General features: G+C 41.9%; 2 protein-coding genes and 1 pseudogene across 7 annotated transcripts in view; 2 read left to right on the top strand and 1 right to left on the bottom strand.

Moving 5' to 3' along the window:
* WDR47 (WD repeat domain 47) overlaps positions 1 to 9,759 on the top strand; it is a 64,563-nt gene extending 54,804 nt beyond the window's left edge. For all 4 annotated transcript variants that reach the window (XM_006149511.2, XM_006149509.2, XM_006149510.2 and 1 more), the window contains exons 14-15: positions 3,445 to 3,663; positions 8,398 to 9,759. In XM_006149511.2, coding sequence (XP_006149573.1) covers positions 3,445 to 3,663; positions 8,398 to 8,540 — 362 coding nt within the window. In that variant the 3' untranslated portion in view covers positions 8,541 to 9,759. The remainder of the gene's footprint in view (positions 1 to 3,444; positions 3,664 to 8,397) is intronic.
* Positions 9,760 to 12,716: 2,957 nt separating this feature from the next.
* LOC102490449 (proteasome subunit alpha type-1-like) overlaps positions 12,717 to 15,392 on the bottom strand; it is a 4,164-nt pseudogene continuing 1,488 nt past the window's right edge.
* The window catches only part of CLCC1 (chloride channel CLIC like 1), a 30,254-nt gene continuing 29,308 nt past the window's right edge, over positions 14,447 to 15,392 (top strand). For 2 of the 3 annotated variants that reach the window (XM_006149506.3, XM_027772283.1), the window contains exon 1: positions 14,447 to 14,597. The gene's annotated coding sequence lies outside the window, so the exon portion shown is untranslated. The remainder of the gene's footprint in view (positions 14,598 to 15,392) is intronic. The other variant, XM_014588206.2, reaches the window with a different exon arrangement.

Raw genomic sequence — 15,392 nt, 5'->3', positions numbered from 1 at the left:
ACCAGTTGCTTATTCTTCTAGAAATATTCTGTAAATATATAACCAGAAAGTTTGTATATATCATACTCTCTCTTTTCCTGTAAATACACATGGATGTACACAAAGATGGTGGCAAATATGTACTGTGCTTGACTGCTGTACTGCGGGGCTGGCCCACAGAAACTTTGATTTTTTGGTCACTTTCTGTCTCATACAAGGTTAATGTTTTCTGCCCTGCCATGGTGCTACAGAACTAACATGATGCTGAACCCATGTGGGAAGGTCCTGGGCTCACGTTCTAAGGTCTCCCTGTGCACACCAGGCACACATGTGTGTTCCTGTGATCCTTCAAGGAAAAGTTTCCTTAGTTTCAAATGATAGGTTTTTTTGTTTGTTTGTTTTTGTTTTTAAATACTACTTACGTTGTCCTGAAATACTGGAAAAGCCTGTTATACTAACAGAATCACCAAAGAAAAATGGAATATATTCATTATATTTTAGATATTGTTCATTTTACTGGATTTTAATATTTTTAAAATTGTTATTCTATTTGATATAAGTATTGATAGAAAATCTCTATCACATAGTATATTCAATTAATTAGACCACCAGATTGTGGCATGAAAACTCTGTTAGGGAGTCCCTTCTTTCCCTCTCTCTTTTCTGTATCTCTCTTTCATGGAAGATATAAATAAACAACTTCAAAGCAAAATGAAACATTGTCTTCTCTACTGGATCTGTTTTTCCACCACATGTGTATAAAACTTGTTTAGAACTGGCAATGCCAAAAGTTTTTCTCTGGATCTCCTTTACCCCACTCTCATCTTTCACCCCAGTTTTTATCTCCTTTCTAACTTAGATGTCTCAAAAGTGTTGCCTACACACATGGTTACCCATTTCCTCGCCTTCTGTCTTGAACCTACTCCAACCTGTCTCCTGCTACAACCATTCTAACAAATACTATTTTCTTTAAGTTTCCTAAGACTCTTCTTGTCAAACCACTTTTTGGGGAGACATTTTTGCTATAAGGCATATACATTCACCAGAGAGAGTGAGAAATCACCTCGTGGGAGTATGATCATGTCTCAGTCTCTTCTCCATTCTCCTCTCAGGACTTTGGGCATACACACACTTAGGCCCGGCATGAGTTTCAAATCTCCTAAGAAACCAGTTGCTTATTCTTCTAGAAATATTCTGTAAATATATAACCAGAAAGTTTGTATATATCATACTCTCTCTTTTCCTGTAAATACACATGGATGTACACAAAGATGGTGGCAAATATGTACTGTGCTTGACTGCTGTACTGCGGGGCTGGCCCACAGAAACTTTGATTTTTTGGTCACTTTCTGTCTCATACAAGGTTAATGTTTTCTGCCCTGCCATGGTGCTACAGAACTAACATGATGCTGAACCCATGTGGGAAGGTCCTGGGCTCACGTTCTAAGGTCTCCCTGTGCACACCAGGCACACATGTGTGTTCCTGTGATCCTTCAAGGAAAAGTTTCCTTAGTTTCAAATGATAGGTTTTTTTGTTTGTTTGTTTTTGTTTTTAAATACTACTTACGTTGTCCTGAAATACTGGAAAAGCCTGTTATACTAACAGAATCACCAAAGAAAAATGGAATATATTCATTATATTTTAGATATTGTTCATTTTACTGGATTTTAATATTTTTAAAATTGTTATTCTATTTGATATAAGTATTGATAGAAAATCTCTATCACATAGTATATTCAATTAATTAGACCACCAGATTGTGGCATGAAAACTCTGTTAGGGAGTCCCTTCTTTCCCTCTCTCTTTTCTGTATCTCTCTTTCATGGAAGATATAAATAAACAACTTCAAAGCAAAATGAAACATTGTCTTCTCTACTGGATCTGTTTTTCCACCACATGTGTATAAAACTTGTTTAGAACTGGCAATGCCAAAAGTTTTTCTCTGGATCTCCTTTACCCCACTCTCATCTTTCACCCCAGTTTTTATCTCCTTTCTAACTTAGATGTCTCAAAAGTGTTGCCTACACACATGGTTACCCATTTCCTCGCCTTCTGTCTTGAACCTACTCCAACCTGTCTCCTGCTACAACCATTCTAACAAATACTATTTTCTTTAAGTTTCCTAAGACTCTTCTTGTCAAACCACTTTTTGGGGAGACATTTTTGCTATAAGGCATATACATTCACCAGAGAGAGTGAGAAATCACCTCGTGGGAGTATGATCATGTCTCAGTCTCTTCTCCATTCTCCTCTCAGGACTTTGGGCATACACACACTTAGGCCCGGCATGAGTTTCAAATCTCTGAGCCTGGGACTGGAACCAGTCAACCATGTGGGAGTCCAGTGCCTTAACCCCTACGCCACCTGCTGGTCCCTGTTCAAGCACTTTCATATCCTCATTTTTCTTTGCTCTCAGTAGCATGAGACACAGTTGACCTCTTCCACTTTTCTTTTTAATTTTCCACTTCTCTCCTACCTTTCTAGATAACTACTTTTTGATAGGGTTTCTTCATCTGCTCAACCTCTAAATTTTAGGATTCTCTAGTGCTCAGGAGTTTAGTCTCCTTTCTTTCTCTAGATGATTACCTCTATTCCTCAATTTAAGTATAATTCATATACTGGAAACATTAAATTTTTGTCTATAGCCCAAATCTATTCTGCATGCCAGGCCCATAATTTTTTTTTTTTAAGTTTTTGCCATAGGAACATGTGCTTGCTGGAGAGACAGAGAGAAGAAAGTGTGTAATCACACACACACACACACACACACACACACACACACCCGAGGGGGTTGGTCCTGCTGCAGTCCCTTCTCTGTTTTTTTCTTGGGATCTTGGGCACACATGCACACACCTGGCATGGTCTTCCAAGCTTCTCAAACCAGGGCTCAAACTGTGGCACCTTAACTGCCATGCCACCTGCTGACCCCCAGGCTCATAATTTTAACAAGTTTACCTAATCTCACCGTTTAGGTATTCTGTAGGCTATCTCAAATGTATTATATCTTTTTTCTTTTAGAGGGTTTTACCTTAGGGCGTGTGCCCTCAGGGGAAAGAGAAAAGCAGTCACAGTGAGAGGGAAAGTTGAGAAATCACCCCCCACCTTCCCCAGGGGAGTTGGCCACACCACAGTCCCCTTTCATCCAATCTCCTCCTGAGATCTTGGGCATGCACACACACATGTCCGGCATGAGTTTCAAGCCACTGGATCTGGGACTGGAATCATGGTCGGCCATGTGGGAGTCCAGCAATGTAACCACTGTGTCATCTGCTAGCTCTCAAACTTAATATATCTTAGACAGTCCTATTGGTGACTTCCCCCCCAGACAGAGCTGCCCAGTCCTCCTCACCTGTTAACCGCCCACCTGTTATGCATGCCAACCCTGTGTTGTGAACATAATTAACTATGTTTCAATTAAGGTATATTGACTTTCTGTATTGAAACTTTCATCCCTCCTATTGCAGGCAGTGCAGTGGCGTCTGTAGCTGTAGATCCCAGCGGCCGTCTCTTAGCCACAGGTCAAGAAGACTCCAGTTGCATGTTGTATGATATAAGAGGAGGAAGAATGGTACAAAGTTATCACCCTCATTCCAGTGATGTCCGCTCTGTTCGATTCTCCCCTGGAGCTCACTACTTGCTGACAGGCTCTTATGATATGAAAATAAAGGTGACAGACCTACAAGGTGATTGAGGTTGACCTCCCTTTTTGTTTTGTTTTTCTTATCCTATCTGGGGTCTTTCTTTTTTGTTACTCTGGTATGATTGACTATTATAACATTTTCAGATTTTAGTTTTACAGTATTTACTGATCATATTATAGTGATTATATTAAGCTATGTTACAACAAATTATTAAATAAGCAAAAAAATAGACATTTTTATTATTAAATAGTTTTTAAAATATTTTAAAGAATCGACATTTGGGGCCAGCAGTTGGTGTAATGGCTATGTCGCTGGACTCCCATGTAGTTGACCGTGGTTTGAGTCCCAGACCCGGTGGCTTAAATTCACGCTGGGCACGTGTGCACTCGTGCCCAGGATCCTGAGAGGAGAATGGAGGAGAAGGGATTGCAGTGTGGCCATCTTCCCTTGGTGGGGGGGTGGGGGCATGATTTCTCGCTTTCTGTCTCTCTCTCTGGTGAGCACACATGCCCTATATTAAAAGCCTCTCAAAAAAAGAATCAACATTTATTATACCACTCATTCTATTGAGTCATCAGAAAAGTCATAATTTATTTTTCCTTTTTTAAAGGGATTTTTGGTGCAGGTTGCATGTACTTGCTGGAAAGATAGGGAAGATGGAGAGAGAGAGAGTGAGAAATTATCCCCCAGGGGCTATAGCTATGCTGCAATCCCTTCTTCCCCATTCTGTTCTTGGAATTTTGAGCACACATGCACATGTACCCAGTGTGAGTTTCAAGCTACCCGGCCATTATGTGGGAGTTCAGCACTTTAACCACTATGCCACCTGCTGGCCCCATAATGTATGAATGCGTCATGACTTTCCAGACAACCCAATATTATGAGGTAAATGATGTATTTAGGTACTCTTACTAGCTTCTACTTTAAAAAAAAAAAGTCATACTTTTCTATCTGTAATGATGTCTTCAATGTCTGGTTGTGTTTAGTTTTTGTTATAGGGTACATGTGCTTGCTGGAGAGAGAGAGTGAGAGAGAAAGTGAAAAATCACACCCTGGGGGGATGGCCGTGCTGCAGTCCCTTCTCCTCTTTTCTCCTCTTGGGATTTTGGGCACAGGTACACATACTTCCAGCATGATTTTTCAGGCCACCAACTCCAGGACTCAAACTGCTCAGTTGGCCATGTGGGATCCAGCGCCTTAACCTCTATGGTACCTGCTGGCTCCATCTTGTTTATTTTTAAACTTTCATTAAGTACATGTGTGCTCTGTACCAACTTGGGACAGACAGACAAGTGAATAAAACAGTTAACTTTCTCTTTGAACTTATATTTCAGAGGTCAGTAAAAAAGTAAACAGTTGTGGCGTGGTGGTTAAGGCATGGGATTCCCACATGGTCAATCATGGTTTAAGTCCTAGACCTGGCAGTTTGCGAATCATGCTGGGTGTGTGTGCATGCGTGTCTAACATTCTGAGAGAAGAGTGGAGGAGAAGGGATTGCACCTTGGTTATCCTCTTGTGGGGGGGCACAACTACTCACTTCTTTCCCCCTCTCTGTCTCTGTGGCAAAAATCTAAAAATAATAATAAAAAAAGTAAGCCAGTTGGAGCTGGCCCCAAAGTACAGTGGTTAAGTGTGCAGAGGCAATTAAATCCCACATGGCTGACCAAGGTTTGAGTCAGGGTCTCAGCAGCTTGAAAAACCATGCCAGGCACATGCATGGATGACCAGGATCCTGTTGGGATAGAAAAAATGAAGGATAAAGGCATTGCAATATGGCCAGACCTTGTTGGAAGGTACTTTCTCTCTCTTCCTATCTTATGTATACACACATACCTTCTGGGAGAAAAAAAAACAAGTAAACCAATAAATGTTACAATTTTAGGCTTTGGCAAGTGATATAAAAAAATTAGCTTGCGGGGGCTGGCAAGTGGCATGGTAGTAAAAGGCGCTGGACTCCCACATGGCCGACCACAGTTCAAGTCTCGGACCTGGTGGCTTGCTTTCTCACTTCCTCTCTCTCTCTGTGTCTCTCTGATCAAACTGGAAAATAATAATGATAATAATAAAGTTAAATAAAATAATTCTTTAAAAAAAATTAGCTTGGGGGCTGGCTAGTGGTTAAGGGAGCTGGATCCCACATCACCAACTGTGATTCAAATCCTGGCCCCAGTTACTTGAAATATATGCTGAGTACATGTGATTTCATGCCCCAAATCCTGACAGGATAGAGAAATGAAGGAGAAGGAGTTGTGATGTGACCATGCCCCAGTCGGGAGAGCTTTCTCCTTTTCGCTCTCTCTCAAGTGTGTTTGTCCTCTAGCAATTAAATAAATCGGCATGGTAGGAGGTAGTCCTGGGTGGATAGGGAAAGTCTATTTTAGGTAGGATGGCTTAAGAAGTTCTCTTTACAGAAATGTCACTTGCAGAGAACTAAATAATGCAAAGCAACAAGCCATGCCAGGACCCGAGGAGAAAAGCATAGCAAGTATAAAGAGGCAGGGACAAACGTAGCACATTCATGACACCATAAGAGCCTATGTGACTGGAATTTAGTGACTCCAGAGAGAGAGCAAACAAGGACTCAGACTGCTCAGTTGGCCATGTGGGATAAATCAAACGTGTGGTTGTAGGCATTTTATTTTGTTTTATTTATTTTTTTAAGATTTTTGCAATAGGGCACGTGTGTTCTCTGGGAAGAGAGAGTGAAAAACGATCCCCCCAGAGGGGACATCCATGCCACAATCCCTTCTCCTCCATTTTCCTCTTGGGGTTTTGGGTGCATACACACATGCACCCAGAGTGCTTTTCAAGCCACTGGGTCCAGGACTTGAACCATGGAGTCAGCCTCGTGGGATCCAGTGTTTTAACTACCAACCACCTGCTGGCCCATAGGCATTTTATTTTTTTAAAAAAGAGCTATTTATGGGACCAGCAGTTAGTGTAATGGCTATGTCACTGGACTCCCATGTAGTCGACCGCAGTTTGAGTCCCAGACCTGGTGGCTTAAACTCACGCCGGACATGTGTGCGTGCGTGCCTGAGATCCCGAGAGGAGAAATGAGGAGACGGGATTGTGGCGTCGCCGTCTCCTCTGGGGGGTGATTTCTCGCTTTCTGTCTGTCTGTCTCTGTCTTTCTGGTGAATGCAAGTGCCCTGTAGCAAAAACTCAAAAAAAAACCCCAAAAAAGCTATTTATTATTTCATTTTATTTATTTATTATTGTTGTTTTTGTCTTTTGTTTTTTAACATTTTTATAGGGCACATGTGCTCACCAGAGAGAGAGAGAAAGAGAAAATGAGAAAGTGACCCCTCCATTTTCCTCTTGGGGTTTTGGGTGCATACACACATGCACCCAGAGTGCTTTTCAAGCCACTGGGTCCAGGACTTGAACCATGGAGTCAGCCTCGTGGGATCCAGTGTTTTAACTACCAACCACCTGCTGGCCCATAGGCATTTTATTTTTTTAAAAAAGAGCTATTTATGGGACCAGCAGTTAGTGTAATGGCTATGTCACTGGACTCCCATGTAGTCGACCGCAGTTTGAGTCCCAGACCTGGTGGCTTAAACTCACGCCGGACATGTGTGCGTGCGTGCCTGAGATCCCGAGAGGAGAAATGAGGAGACGGGATTGTGGCGTCGCCGTCTCCTCTGGGGGGTGATTTCTCGCTTTCTGTCTGTCTGTCTCTGTCTTTCTGGTGAATGCAAGTGCCCTGTAGCAAAAACTCAAAAAAAAACCCCAAAAAAGCTATTTATTATTTCATTTTATTTATTTATTATTGTTGTTTTTGTCTTTTGTTTTTTAACATTTTTATAGGGCACATGTGCTCACCAGAGAGAGAGAGAAAGAGAAAATGAGAAAGTGACCCACCAGGTCCAGGACTTGAACTGCAGTTAGCAATGTGCAAATTTAGTGCCTAAACTACCATCCCACCTGCTGCTCTCCCCTCTCCCCCATTTTCAGATAATTTTGAGTTCTGTAGGGTATAAGAATAGAAATATAAATATCAGTGGGGAGGCTCTTGGAATAGTTTAGGTGACAACTGATGGTGGCTTGGACCAGGGTAGTAGAGACGAGGGGAAAGAAGTGACTGAATTTGGTGGTATACTGTGTTTCAATTTAGCTGGACTAGATTTGGTGAGTGATGGGGAAAAGGAATCAACGATGATTCCTAGGTTTTGACATGAGCAGCAGATGGTACCATTAATTAAGGTGGGGAAGATCTTTGGGGGAGGAGGAAGTTTAGACTAGAAAATCAACAATTTGGTTTTAGACAAGTTAAATTTGAGTATCAGGCAGTCAAGTCAAATGACTATTTGAATACTAGTCTATACCTTAGATGAGAAGTCAAAGTTGGAAATGTGTGAGAGTCATTTATGTATAAATATACATATGACTGTGGTCCTAAATGTATAGGAAGTGTGGTACAGGGGGAGCAGGATAAATGAGAGAGCTGGCTCCAGGAGTTTCGATCAGAAGAGAAAAGAAACCTGCAAAGGAGACAAAGATGGTGTAGCACTGACATCAGGGAGATCTCGAGCGGAGGGAGTGTCAGGGAGAGTGGCAGCTGTGTCAGATGTTGCTATGTATGTGCTACCAGATACTAACAACAGAACACGGCATTTGGTGATATGTCCCTGTGTAAACCTTTCAGTGTTTATACGAGTGTGGTTTAGCATTGCTTATACTCTAACATACTAACGTGATAAGAGATCTGTAAAATCCATCCTATACACATTTTGTGTTGTATACCAACATCTCTTTTCTTTCTTAATTTAGGGGACCTCACTAAGCAGCTTCCTATCATGGTGGTCGGGGAGCACAAGGACAAAGTGATTCAGTGCAGATGGCATACCCAGGATCTTTCCTTCCTGTCATCCTCTGCAGACAGAACTGTAACCCTCTGGACTTACAATGGCTAGAGCACAGCCCATGTCAGTCTATGCAGTGAAAGCACAGAGACTTAAGACTACTGAGTTGTGAAAACCACAAATCTGAAGAACATAGACTGTCAGGAGAGCGGTTTAGCATGAGGAGGCTCCTTATTACCATGTATCCGTTGATAGGCGGTGGCGGGTGGTGTTATTCTGCAGTGCTTTCAGTCTTCCGTGTGAGCTCGTGCTGCTGTGACCTGCTGTATGTAGTCTCATTGCCAAAGTCTGCGGAAGAACTCTTACGTTGTTGGTGTGCACTCCAAGTCAAGGTGGACAATGTGTTTACGGTTTAGTATTAAATGCATTCCTTGGTCTTTGCCTAAACAACAGTTTTATATATACATTGAAATCGAATTATAGTTCAAGTATATTATTTCACGTAATGCAACCAAGTTCTACCCAGATTAAACTTAGGTGGTCAGAAATGACTTTTGCTCCTCTCACAATCCAACATCGTATCACTTATCTTCTGGAGGTCAGAATTTTATACGTCTCTCAAAAGTTCCACAGTTGTTTTCACTTGAGGATTATTATGGAGTTTAAAGATGAATGGAAAAACTGCTTCTTAGTTCATTATATGATATAGCCCTTTTTTTTTTTTTCTTAAACCCAGGGATATGATTACTACTTTGTCACATAATTTTGTTTCAGGCTAAAAGGTAAATGTGTTTGCTTCAGAGACTTGTTAATTTCAATTTTTTGAATGCAACAAGATACCTCCCTTCCAAAATGTACTGCAGAGGCAGGGCAACAGTAGTTATGTGATGCAGCACTTGATGGTACACAGTAAACTTATGGGCTAGTATTTTTCCTCTTAAAAATTAAACATTTTTGCCATAGACCATAGCATGGCTTGAAATGCTATGTCTGCATGATAATTTTAAATGGAAATTTTAAACTTTGCACTCCAAAAGCTTATTTGGATTTTTTTCTTGCACTGTTTTGTGTAACGCAGAATGATACTATTTCTGCAGCATTGTAGATCCTAACATTTATGTATCTTTATTTTCATATTGTACAGTAATTTTACTTTAAATTATTAAATAGGCTATTTTATTTATTTCAAACGCAGTTGTATTGGTTCCGATTATTGAACTGTCTGTGCACTGTACGTAGCAAGCATTTTAAACCTATTGTACACAAGTGGAAAGGGTATTAGATGTGTAACCATACTATTATTTCAATAAAGACCTCTTGACACCAGAAACTATTTCTGTTCCTCAGTCTTTGGTTCTCAGTTTAGAATGTTATTTTTCTAGTTTACTTGGAGAAAATGTGGAACAATGGTTGAACCCAATAATCAGTTTCTTACATTTGTTTCTAAAGTTCTACTAATTTGCCTTTTAGCCCTTGGCAACCACATAGCTTGTGTGTCTTCTAATCTCTTTTACCTAAGATATAGAGAATGTTCTATCCTGAATATATTGTGAAAATTGATTAATAAAAGTCTGGTAGATGGTGTAAGTTCTAACGCAGGCAATAAAATGTTGAATTAGGTGCTTCAACAAAGAAACGAAATCTCGTTACCTTGTGTGGGTATTCAGTAGTTTTCCTGTCTTTCAGACATAACAGAGGAAATTCTGCTAAAAATAGGCCACAGTTTCTAGTTTACATTCATGCTTAATTTCGCACATTTGAGCTATTCTAGCAGGCCATTTGTGTTAAGTTTAAAACTAGTTCTAATTATAGACCAGCTCAACTACGTGATAAAAAAAATGCTCATCTCATTGTATATTCTGGCCCACCATGGTGCTTCATGCTCATGCCATATGGGAGACTGCTTTGGTTCTCAGGTCAGCCTGTACACACCAGGTGCATTTGTGCCTGTGATCCTGGCTGGCTAGAAAGGCTGGGGGGTGGGTAGTGATTGTGGGATGAGAACCTGTTGAGGGTGCTTATCTCTTTTCTCTTTCTCTCATGAGAGAAAGAAAGAAAGTGGTGTATCCCACCTTCATCACTGTCAGGAAGAAAACTTTTTATCAATAATGTCCTCTTGGACATAGGATATGGAATTTCTTTTACCACAGCATATGAGATAATCACCAGAATTGTTTTTATTTCAGTAAATAGGTATTTAATGAGAGGACTGAAATGTCTACACTCAGAGGCCTTAGCTGGGGATGCAAGGTTCTTAACTTTTCCCAGATAAGAGTTTCAGAGGTCTGATTCACATTTTCTTTCTTTATTTTTTATTTTTTTAATTAATTTATTTTTTTGAGAGGTTTTTCGCTACAGGGCGCGTGTGCTCGCCAGACAGACAGAGACATAGAGACAGAAAGCGAGAAATCACCCCCCAGGGGGGATGGTCATGCCACAATCCCTTCTCCTCCATTCTCCTCTTGGGATCTTGGGCATGCACACACACGCACCCGGTGTGAGTTTTAAGCCACCAGGTCCAGGATGCGAACCGCGGTCGACTACGTGGGAGTCCAGCAACATAGCCATTATGCTAACTGCTGGTTTTCCCCACATTTTTGTTTTTTTATTTTCCAGATGTGCATGTGCTTGCTGGAAAGGAGACAGGGGAGAGGCAATAAGCACCTTCCTCAGTGGGCCACGGTCACTCTGTAATCCTCTCTCTTCCATTTTTTCATCCTGTTGGGGTTTGGCCACACCTGTGCTCTGCATGTTTTTCAAGCTGCTGGTGCCAGGATTTAGTGGGTGGCCATGTGGGATCTAATTTCCTTAACTACTAGGTCATAGGGCTGGCCCCAAGTTTTATTTTTGATATTTAACTCTTTTTTAGTAGTTGCAATAAGCCAAAGGATGCAATAAAGCAAAAACCATGAAATAGAAAATATTTGCCAATCCTATATGATAAGGAGTTAATATCCAGATTATATAGACAACTCTTAAAATGAAACAACAAACTGATTTAAAAATGGAGAAAGAATAGACATTTCTGGGGCCAGCAGGTGGTGTGGTGGTTAAGGGTGCTGGACTCCCACATGGCTGACTATGGTTCCAGTCCCGGACCTGGAGGCTTGTTTTCTCACTTTCTCTCTATGTGTCACTTTCTGGAAATATTTTTAAAATAATAGAATCTTTTAAAAAAGACATTTCTGCAAAGATGTACCAAAGCCCAATAGCACATGAAAAGCTGCTCAATATCATATCATTAGGGAAATGTAAATCAAAACCACAGTGAGATGCCACCTCACATCGTTAGCATTGCTCTTATCAAAACACACAACAAAATAAGTGCTGGTGAAGATGTGGGAAAATTGGACCACATTGTTCATTGTTGGGAATGTAAAATGGTGCAGCCACTGTAGAAGACAGTACGGCCGAAGTACCTGCAATTACCGTAAGATCCAGCATGTCTACAATACTTCTGGGTACATGCCCCAAAGAACTGAAAGCAGGAAAATGAACAGATGTTTGTGTATCCACGTTCATAGCATTATTTTACCATAGTTAAAAGGTGAAAAAAAACAAGTGTCTTTCAATCAATAGATGAATGGATAAACAACTTGTACTATATACATACAATAGAATATTATTTAGTCTTTAAAAAGAAAATTCTAACAACATGGATGAACCTTGAGGACAACATGCTAAGCAAAATAAGCCACAAAAAGACATACTGTATGATTCCACTTATATGAAATACCTGAAGTAGTCAAATTCATAAAGACAGAATGGTGGATGCCAGGGTGTGGGGGGGAGGAGGACATAGGGAGTTACTATTCAATGGTTCTGGATTTTCAGTTTGGGAAGATGAGTTACGTTCTAGAGATAGATGGTGGTAATGGTTGCATGACAACGTAAGCATTTAATGCCACTGAATTATATCCTTAAAATGGTCAAGGTAAAATTTTTCATGTGTATTAAATTTTTTCTTAAAAATGGAGTATGCAACATGTATACTCGGGTGTACCAATCATATACCAAGTTTTATTCCACTTGAATTTGTTGTAATTTTTTTTTTTAATCAGAGGTGAAACATTTTTATTTCATGGTGGTCTTTAAAATTGCAAAGACACTATCTTCTTTGTATAAAAACATTAGTACAGAGAGCTATACTTTCTAGAAAATTATATATACCCTTTCAGAGAAAAATGCTCTCCATTATATCTCTGTGGTGAGGCTGCTTGGAAAAAAAACACATCTCAACTGATTCCTACAACATACTATTCTAGCACTCTGTATCTTTTGGTTCGAAGTATCGATTACTATCATCATCTCTGTAATCATATGTTCCTGCTTTCTTACATGTCTGATACTACACATATAGACAGGTATATCACTTAATGTTCATCAGCCTTTTCTGCAGGTTCATCAGCAGGCTGGGCAGGCTGTGCCTTTCTCTGTGGTCTTTCTTCAAGGCCCTCCAGGAACGGAGACTCATCATGGTCATCATAGATTGTAATCTCCAAGTCTTCACCAACAATTCTAATAGAAACATTCTTTGTAGTTAGATCCTGCTCTGCACAAAGAGTCTCTCTTAAGGCATGCAGATCATGTTTAAACAGTTCAATTCAAATTACAGACCATAAACTCAGACAGATGTCTCTCCAAGTAAGTCCGAGCTGGCTGAGAATCAGCTCCAATGGACATAGCTCTGTAGTCAAAACAGTTAGCAGATGGACAAGTGTGGAAAATGTGAGGGCCCATATCATCATAACCAGCAATGAGCAGCCCAACACCATACGGTCTCCGATCATATCCTTGTGTTGCCTCTAATTACAGACACAAGCCGAGACACAGGAAGTGATCTATCAAATACAAATCTGTAATCCAAACACTCTTGGCGCATAAAATTACCTAACAGACTAGCATCTGCAGTAAGCCCCCTGCAACTGAGATATCAATACAGTTTTCAACACGGAGAATTTCTGATGCACTGCAAGCTCTGTGTTCTCTTCAGTGCAACCAACACAGCATGGGTCTTTGATTTCAGACCAACCGTGGCTGAATCCCGTTTAACAGCTTCCATTGCATATTCAATTTGGTGAATCCTGCCCTGAGGGCTGCTGCCTCCTACACCCTACACTTTTTTTTTTTTTGGTTTTGCTATAGGACACCTGTGCTTGCAGGAGAGAGGGAGAGAGAGGGAGAGAAAGTGAGGTGAAAAATTACCCCTTGGGAATCAGCAGTTAGCGTAATGGCTATGTCGCTGGACTCCCACGTAGTCGACCGTGATTCGCGTCCCAGACCCGATGGCTTAAAACATGCCGGGCGCGTGTGCGTGCGTGCCCAAGATCCCGAGAAGAGAATGGAGGAGAAGGGATTGCGGCGTGACCATCCCCCCTGGGGGATGATTTCTAGCTTTCTGTCTCTATGTCTCTGTCTGGCGAGCGCACGCGCCCTATAGCGTAAACCTCTCCCAAAAAAAAAAAAAGGAAAGAAAAAAAAAAAAAAGAAATTACCCCTCAGGGGGCATTCTCCCCCAGAGATCTGGGGCACACACGAGCCTGGTGTGTTCTTCTAGCTGCCAAGTAGAAACTCGAACCCTGGAGTCAAGTCATGTGGGATCCATCCGCCTAAACCACCACACTACTAGCTGGCCCAATTAACTTTTAAATATGCCTCTGGAAAAACTTCATCTCCTCTTCACAGAGTTTCCTGGGATGCAAAACCAGCAGTTAAAAGACAAAAACAAAAAATAACTGCAACTACTCTACAGTGTGCGAAACTCCCCAGGCCATCTAGGCAAACCATACTTATAACTGATTCCAACTCTTACACACGCCAACTTATAAAATAAGTCAATACTAAGACTACAAGCTTCGCGTCCGTTTTGTATCTTTGGGCTCCGTGAAGACGTTCGTGCAGAGAGTGCCACCGACGGCGTGAAAGAACACCCAGGGCCTGACGCTAGCGAGCGCCGCCCGGCCCCGCCCCTTCTGCGGGCCAATCAGCGGCGCGCGGGAGGGGCGCAGAGCCGCCAGCCGAGCGAGTCGATGAGGCGCGCGAGGCCCGGCGCGAGCTGAAGCCCTTAGCAGCCTGAGCCAGGGAACTCGCCATCTTCTTCGGCCTGCCTGGGCAGGTTTCCCCCGGAGAGGCAGGCGGGCGACCCGGGACGTGAGTCTGCGCGCCTGGGTGTGTTTGCGCGGCAGCCGGGGCCGCTGGCTTGGCCCTGGCGGGGTGGGACCGCGGCGCGGACGCCACCCGGGGCAAGGGCCGAGCTCTCTGGGAGCCGGGGCGCTCGGGTCTCTGGGTGTCCTCAGGCTCTTCATTTGCCAGGTGGGCAAGGGCCCGTCCCTTCGTTCCCGGCCAGGCTGGCAGGCTTATTCCTTATTAAGTCAGAGAGAGCTGTGACTCGGTTCAGAGCTCCCGGGTAAAGGCAACTACCAACCAGCAAGTGCAAAGAGACCCTGAGAAACAGTGCATACTGCTGCTTCGCTATCTGAAAACTTTAAACATTATTAAAACAAACATCGTCAACAAAATAGTCCAGATTTAGTTGTAGTTAATTTTTTAAATTTCAAATCTGATCTTAGGTTAAAAAGTTAGAGATGATATAGCCTGCATGTTTATTGCTTGTGTGGTTTAAAACAAATTTAAAAAGGTCAGGTTTCTCAATGCATAGTGATTATGGAAGCTAGGCTAACTTTCTCCTCACCTGGGAACTTGTTAGAAATGCAGATTTGCAAAATTTCAGAGCTCAGTCTGCAGGAAGCCATGCAAACTCAAGCCAAGGAAATTGGAATCCCCTGGCTTTTGTGCTGGGGCACCAGAGACTGTTAGAGAATTGGACTCTACTCTCCTAGTCCTGCCTTTTTCTTGACACGTGCAAATTCGTTGAAATCAAAGATTGAGAGTCCCAGTGGCTGGCAGTCTCCACAGAGCTGCGTCTTTCCTGGTTACCTCTTCAGTTGAGTAGCTCCTTCTGAA

The sequence above is a fragment of the Tupaia chinensis genome, unplaced genomic scaffold (assembly GCF_000334495.1).
Source record: "Tupaia chinensis unplaced genomic scaffold, TupChi_1.0 Scaffold000270_1, whole genome shotgun sequence".
Classification (NCBI taxonomy): Eukaryota; Metazoa; Chordata; class Mammalia; order Scandentia; family Tupaiidae; genus Tupaia; species Tupaia belangeri.
Note: the sequence above shows the minus strand (reverse complement) of the source record. Positions and strands in the feature narration are given on the sequence as shown.